This window comes from Corylus avellana, chromosome ca2, assembly GCF_901000735.1.
Source record: "Corylus avellana chromosome ca2, CavTom2PMs-1.0".
Taxonomy (NCBI): domain Eukaryota; kingdom Viridiplantae; phylum Streptophyta; class Magnoliopsida; order Fagales; family Betulaceae; genus Corylus; species Corylus avellana.
Window position 1 is genome coordinate 29915969 of NC_081542.1, and position 8075 is coordinate 29924043.

General features: G+C 42.0%; 1 protein-coding gene across 1 annotated transcript; it reads left to right on the top strand.

The window, feature by feature from the left end:
- Positions 1-3157: 3157 nt before the first annotated feature.
- LOC132172139 (tetrahydroberberine oxidase-like) lies at positions 3158-4780 on the top strand. The gene has a single exon (XM_059583589.1). It carries the CDS (start codon positions 3158-3160, stop codon positions 4778-4780), a length of 1623 nt encoding a protein of 540 aa, XP_059439572.1.
- Positions 4781-8075: the final 3295 nt, after the last annotated feature.

The following is an 8075-nucleotide window of genomic DNA, read 5'->3' on the forward strand; positions in this document are numbered from 1 at the left end:
ATTTGTTGTGCTTTTGTCCAACTTGGTTTTGGAATACCCAGTGGGTTTAGAGTTCTTGTTTTAGTAGACTTATGTTTCACTCCCACAAGGTTTTGTTTTTCCTCCTATTGTTGGGAAACTTTTTGGCCGACTATAGCATCTATAAAAGGGACATAGCTTCAGCCTTTGTAGAGCAGCACAATAACGAAGAAATCTATGCCATCTCACTTAGTTTTCTCACGTGTTTGTGTCGTAAGGCACTTAGGGAAAAAGAATGTTTTTCTTGTATTTGTTCTCTTTTTTTGTATTTTTTTCTTTTGTGTGAGAGTGAGATTTGGGTGTATTGGGGCTTTGGGTTTTGAGCGGTTTTCTCCCTACTAGTCCTTTGTACTCCATCTTTTGTTAGTGAATTTCCTCCGGATCGTCTCCGCCAGTGGATGTTGGCTTGTTAAGACAAACCACTTAAATCTTGGTGTCGTGTATGATTGATCTATTTTATATTCTGCTCTTTGCTGCTTCTTTAGGATCCTATATTTTAATTCCATGCACAACAAGTGGTATCAGAGCCTAGGTGCAGGATGGCTTTTGCAAAATTTGAAGTAGAAAAGTTTGATGGTTTGAATAGTTTCAGTCTTTGGCGTATCAAGACGCGTTCTTTAATGCGACAACAAGGTTTGGCGAAGATTTTACATCGCAAGGTGCCATCATCAAGGGAGGTGCGTTTTATGTCGCATGTACCATACTCTAGTGCGTCTGGGAGCATCATCTATGTTATGGTGTGCATTTGTCCAGATGTTTCACATGCAGTCAATGTTGTTATTCCTGGTAAGGTTTACTGGCCGGCAGTGAAATGGATACTCCGTTATCTACGGGGTGCTACAGATGTTGGTTTAGTTTTTGACAGAGACAGTGGTATTGGTTCTAGTGTCATTGGGTATATTGATTCAAATTATGCTGGCGATCTGGTTGTGACACGAGGAGATATCACATTTGAGAAAATTGCCTCTGAGGAAAATCCAGAGGATATATTAACTAAGCCAGTTCCAGTTCTCAAGTTCAAGAGTTGTTTGAACTTGATTGTTGTGTGTAGCTTGTGATTGCCTGTGTGGGTGTTGGAGGAGACGTCATGAGGAGATTTGCATTGGGGACTTGATGGAATTCAAGTTAAGGTGGAGAATGTTGAATTATGACTTGAATTGTCAAGTCACTTTTGAGTGGGCCGAACAATATTCCTTTTGTCTCTTAGATAATTTTGTGGTGCTTTAGTCCAACTTGGTTTTGGAATACCCAGCGGGTTTGGAGTTCTTGTTTTACTAGACTTATGTTCTACTCCCACAAGGTTTTGTTTTTCCTCCTATTGTTGGGAAACTTTTTGGCCGACTATAGCATCTATGAAAAGCACATAGCTTCAACCTTTGTAGAGCAGCACAATAATGAAGAAATTTGTGCCATCTCATTTAGTTTTCTCACGTGTTTGTGTTGTAAGGCACTTAGGGAAAAAGAGAGTTTGTATTAGTTTTCTCTCTTTCTGTATTTTTCTCTTTTGTGTGAGAGTGAGATTTTGGTGTATTGGGGCTTTGGATTTTGAGTGGTTTTCTCCCTACTACTCCTTTGTACTCCATCTTTTTATTGAATTTCCTCCGGATCGTCTCCGCCAGTGGATGTAGGCTTGTTAAGCCGAACCACTTAAATCTTGGTGTCGTGTGTGATTGATCTATTTTCTACTCTGTTCTTTTCTGCTTCTTTGGGATCCTGTATTTTAATTCATATATATATACTTTTTCATTTCATTCAATCATATTAAACTTTAAATTACGATAATGTCTCGACCGTGTCCCAGCGAAGTCCCGACTGTGGTTCGGTTGGGTCCCTCCAAGTCCCAACCAGGTCCTGACCAAGCCTCAGCGGTGTCTCAACCAGGTCCTTACGAGTCCAAATTGGTTCCAAGTGGGGTCCTGACCGGGACTCGGTGAAGGCCCGACGGTGGTCCGATTGGTCCTCACAAAGTCTCGATAGGGTCCCAACGAGTCTCAATAGGGTCTTGACGAGTCTCGAATAGGTCCCAACGGGGTCTCAACCGAATCCCGACGGGATCTCAACCGAATCCCGATGGGTCTTGACCGAGTCCCTGCGATGTTCCGATCAGGTCTCTACGATGTCCTAACTAAGTCCCACTTGTGGTTCGACCCGGTCCCAACAAGTCCTAATCAGGTCTTGGCCAAGTCTAGGCGGTAGCCCGATGAGTCCCGAATAGGTCCCGGTGGGGTCTATACTGGGTCCCAGTAGTATCCTAGTTGGGTCTTGGTGAACTTCAGACGATGGCTCGGCGGGGTCCTGGTCGGTTTCCGGTCAGGTCCCTGCGAGGTCTCCGACCAAGTCTAGTGGGATTCCGACTGTGGCCAAGTGAAGTCTTGGTGGAGTTTGGTCAATGTCCTGACTAGGTTTGTCAATTTGAGAATGATATGTTGAAACTCATAAAATGGTTTACTGTTTTCAAAAATGTGAAACTATTTTTCGAAAATTAAATAGCCTTTTTTTTTCAGTCAAATTGAAAAAAAAAAAAAAAAAATTGTTGGTTATTATTTTTCATCACACCAAACACCCCAAAATAATAAAAACATTTATCAGAAATCATTTTACGTTGAAACAAACGGAGTCTAGCTTAAATTGAAGTTGTGTCCCTTTTACAGACTTCAAGTGAAGATCCCGTGATTTGTGATGGCTAATCTTTATTCCACCACAGGTTTAAATACATTTCCAGCATCGGAAATCTATGGCATGTGTAAATAGCTCAAAACTTAACAGAACCATCGAAAATGTATTCATCAAAAACCTATTGGAGTAGGAAAAATCAGCTAATGGTCAAAATTCTAGCCTTCTAGGTGTCAATTTGCCACCCAACTTGGGTTCTAGACTTTTCTGTGTCGAATTTTCTTAGTATGTTTGCTAATCCTTTTTCTTCTTCCTTTTTCCTTTCTACCCAAAAATGTCAAAAAAATGAACGTACTTTTCTCACCAAAAAACAAAAAAAAAAAAAAAGGTCCTATTAACGGTTATAAAACACCCCCTCATCTCTTCAGTCTTCATTCTTGATGTTGGAATGGTCTCCTCGTGCAAATAAGGACAAGCTTTTAGCACCCCAAGGTTCATCATCTCCAAAACATTTCAAGCAAGGAAAATGAAGCCTCTTGGCTCATCTCTGTTTCCATTTGCCTTCGCTCTTTTTTTCTCATTTTTCTGGGCAACTTGGGCTCACACACACGAAAACTTTCTTCAGTGCCTCTCACTTGGTTCTGAAAACTCCAGCTCAATTTCTGAAGTCATTTACACTCCATCCAACTCCTCATATTCATCTGTCTTACAATTCTCCATACAAAACCCCAGATTCTCAACACCCGCCACCCCAAAACCTCTTGTCATTCTTACACCATCGCATGTCTCCCACATCCAAGCAGCCATCAATTGTTCCCAAACACATGGCATGCAAATAAGAGTTCGAAGTGGTGGTCACGATTTTGAAGGTCTTTCTTATGTTTCAGATGTGCCCTTCGTCTTAATTGATCTCATTAATCTTCGATCAATCAGTGTTGATGCAGAGAATAGCACGGCGTGGGTTCAAGCAGGTGCAGCAATCGGTGAAGTTTATTATAGGATCGCCGAGAAAAGTAGAAATCTTGGCTTTCCGGCAGGAATTTCGACGACTCTGGGCGTTGGTGGACACTTCAGCGGCGGAGGGTACGGCACGATGTTGCGCAAATATGGTCTTGCTGCTGACAATATTATTGGTGCGCAATTGGTTGATGTTAAGGGTAGAATCCTTGACAGAGGATCCATGGGAGAGGATCTGTTTTGGGCGATTCGAGGAGGAGGAGGGGCGAGCTTTGGAATCATTCTTTCATGGAAAATCAAGTTAGTTCATGTTCCATCAACTGTGACTGTTTTCACAGTTAGTCGGAACTTGGAACAAAATGCCACCAAGCTTGTTCATCGTTGGCAATATGTTGCAGCCAAGCTTCACGAAGACTTGTTCATCCGCGTCAGCTTAACAAGTGTCAATTCCAGCCAAGAAGGGAAGAGGACCATCCAAGCTTTATTCGATTCCTTGTATCTTGGAGGGATTGACAAGCTCCTTCCAATGATGCGACAGAGCTTTCCTGAGCTGGGTTTGGTGAGAGAAGATTGTATTGAAATGAGTTGGATTGAATCTATCCTCTACTTTGCTAATTTCAGAAGTGGCGAATCCTTGGATGTTTTGCTAAATAGGACTCCTCCCATAAGATATCCTCGTATTAAAGCAAAATCTGACTATGTCCAGGAACCAATTCCAGAACCTGGGTTGGAAGGCATCTGGCAAAGGTTTTACGAGAAAGAGGGAGAAACAGGTTTAATGGTGCTGACTCCGTATGGAGGCAGAATGAGTGAAATTTCAGAATCTGCAACTCCTTTCCCACATAGAGCTGGTAATATCTACCAAATCTATTACCGGGTGTACTGGTTAGAAGAAGGAACTGCGGCATCAGAGAGGCATATAAGTTGGATGAGAAGGCTTTACAGCTACATGGCTCCCTACGTTTCGAAATCTCCAAGAGCTGCATATGTGAATTACAGGGACCTTGACATTGGAACAAATAGTAAAGGCAACACAAGCTATAGACGGGCGAGGATATGGGGTAATAAATATTTCAAGAGCAACTTTGACAGGTTAGTGCATGTGAAGACTGTAGTTGATCCTGTTAATTTCTTTAAAAATGAACAAAGCATCCCTCCTTTTTCATTCGGGCGGAAGAAGGGAGGTGATTAGAGGTATTTAGATAGAAAAAAATTGGATTCAGGAATAAGGCCTTTATGTTTTTACCTTTTCCTCCTTATACTATAAATTAAGCATAGATAAATGGTAGGCCCTCGCTGTTTTTCATTCGTCTTCTTCCTCACTCCCATTCCCATTTCGTGATTCTGATACTTTCAATCAGATATGGGTCTTCCAAATCCAGCATTCACTTTAAAAGCCAGCCAACATTGATTTTGGTTTGTGTTTGGAGTTGTGAAACTCTGACTATGAAAGCAGACCAGAAGGATTGGAGAAAGGGATTTCGGATCAAATGAGAAGCCCCTTTGTAGGTACTAGGTATACCCATGGCCGGGTCAGGACAGTAGAATCGGGTCTTGCCGAAGATCCTGGTCTGGCTCATCATCTCCGCCTGCGACGTCAAGTCCTTCTCCAATCCCCGCCACCGACTCTCTTCTTCTTTGTCTTCGGCGCTGAACATCACCAAATCATCATCGCCATCGATGAAGGGTCACCGGAGAACAAAGATCCAGAACAGGGTGTTTGGAATCGTGGCCTCGACGAAGCTCTGGGGAGAAGAGGAAGAACTATATCAAGCTTTGCTTCAAGTGATAGATGGTTTTTATTTTTTATTTTTTTATTTTTTTATTTTTTATTTTTTTTTATTTTTATATTTTACCCCTAAGTTTGAGACGATTTGCAATTCGACCTCCAAAGTTTTAATTTTGGCAATCTATCCCCAAAGTTCCAAATTTTTGTAATTTCACAATTATATCCAAAACTTTCCATATTGCCCATAATTTTTTATTTTTTTAGTTTTTATAAAATTTTTTTTAAAAAAAAATCAGGGTGGCCATAGCCACCACCCCTTTGGCCATCTAGTCATTTTTTCACCCCCAAATTTGTTTTTATAAAAAATAAAAAATAAAAAATAAAAAATTAGGGGCAAACCCGAACCAGACAGACTACTAGCACCTTAGTGAACTGGAAGGATATCAGAACGGTTGAAGTCACTTGTGAATGCAACTGATGAAAGCTGTGGCACATTAGGATCGATAAAACCATTTAGAGTATGAAATCCCCTAAAAACATTAATATATACAAATTGCCAAGGAAACTGTACAGATTCAGTACAAAGAACAAGAAAAAAATGGTTTCCTTTACAAACACAAAGTCTGAAGCCCAATTGGTTCAGGTTATTTTTAAAAACCTAATCCAGATAGACCACTAGCACCTCAATGAAATAGAAGGAGACTAGAAAATTGGAAAAAAGATTCCTACATAGACAGAGTCTAAAGCCCAACCGGTTCAGGTAAAATAGAAAGCAACACATATACACACACACACACACACACCAATAAAACATAAAAGAAATACTTAATTAAAAGCAGAATAAAATCTCCAAGTCCAAAAATCAGCAACACTAGAGGCAGAGATGACGGAGATGCGGAGACTTGTGAGTTCCACGCTCCAGCGCGTGAGATCCACGCACTGGCACGTGATAGCCGGAAGGATGAGCGGGTGGCAACGGCGGGAGGAGATGATGCCGGAGACAATGGTGGAGAGGTGCATTAGATGTCGGGGCTGCCAAGGGATGACAAATCGAGCTTCAAAGAAGCCGGATCGAAGACCCATGACAAATTTGAACGAATAGGCCGTCAGCGTGTCTTGGAGGAGGCAGTGGAGCATCAGAGAAGGGGTTGCAGTTGTGAATTCTGGAGAAGATTGGATACATTGCGCAAGGCGATGGATAATGCCTCATAAGAGGTGAAAAGAGCTTGAGAAAAGATATATCGATGAGAAGAAACATAGTGAAAGAGGAAGAGGGATAGATGAGGGGAGCAGGAGGAGTGGCCCCCTCACGCTTTTTCTCTTCTTGACGGCTAGAGAGAAAAGGTTGAAACCCTAATCGAGAGAGCCTTCATCACTAGTTACTGGCTGGCTTGCAATTGATGGATGGGTTGTTTTCTAGTGTTTTCATCTCAATTCTATATATTGGTTTATGCTAATGTGTTAAATTTTTATTAGAAGCGGTAAAAGTGGTGTTTTACAGCTTGACCGGGTATTTATATATGTAGTATCTAAAATAACTATAAATGAATTAATTCTACATTAGCGACAACATACTTCATCCCTCATAGAAATTTATTGGCAACAATTTTTTTTGACATGTCTGTTGTGACAAATGCAAATTCCAAGATCACCAAAGAAGTAGAAAAGTGCAAAATAAAAAAAATAACACAACCACACAAGACACCAAGATCTAAGTGGTTCGGCTTAACAAGCCTACATCCACTGGCGGAGACGATCCAGGAGAAATTCACTAACAAAATAGTGGAGTACAAAGAGTAGTACAAACAAAATCACTCAAACCCAAAAGCCCCAATACACCCCAATCTCACTCAAAAGAGAATTAGATACAAAAGAGAAAATATTCTCTAAAATTCTCTAAGTATTTCAGAACTCCAAAAGTGAGATCAAAATGAAGAAAAATGGTGTATCTCTTCTTCTCTTTGCAACACAAGTCTCTCTCTCGGCAACTCTTTCTTTTCTTCTTTCTCTCTTTTTCTTGTTAAAGTTGCTGCCTCTCCTTGTGACATCCCACATCACCTGGGTATGGAGATGGGAATGCCCTTAAATGTATTCTACACCCTTAATGACAACAACGCGTTTTAAAGCCGTGATGGTCATGATCCCATCAGAACTCCGCAGTTAAGCGTGCTTCTGCTGGAGTAGTACCAGGATGGGTGACCTCCTGGGAAGTCTGGTTTGAGGGGAGCCAAAAGCGGACAATATTGTGTGTCATTGGGGTGTGATGTTACATATGGTATCAGAGCCATTGCCTAGCCTGAGATGGGGGGAACGTGCACAAGCCTATAAAGGTCGCTAGCGGGCACCCGCTGGGACGGATGCCAAGAATGGGTTAATCCCATGAGGGTCGCCAGCGGGGACGCTGGGTCCTAAGAGGGAGTGATTGTGACGTCCCACATCGCCTGGGTATGGAGATGAGGATGTGTTTAAATATATACTACACCCTTAATGACAACAACGCGTTTTAAAGCCGTAATGGTGATGATCCCATCAGAACTCCGCAGTTAAGCGTGCTTCTGCTGAAGTAGTACTAGGATGGGTGACCTCCTGGGAAGTCTGGTTCGAGGGGAGCCAAAAGCAGACAATATTGTGTGTCATTGGGGTGGGATGTTACAAATGGTATCAGAGCCATGGCCCAGCCTGAGATGGGGGGAGTGTGCACAAGCCCATGAAGGTCGCTAGCGGGCGCTCGCTGGGGCAAACGCTAAGAATGGGCTAA

What these genes read in the sequence shown, in the direction of transcription:
- LOC132172139 (XM_059583589.1), top strand. Translation starts at nt 3,158, where the DNA reads ATGAAGCCTCTTGGCTCATCTCTGTTTCCATTTGCCTTCGCTCTTTTT.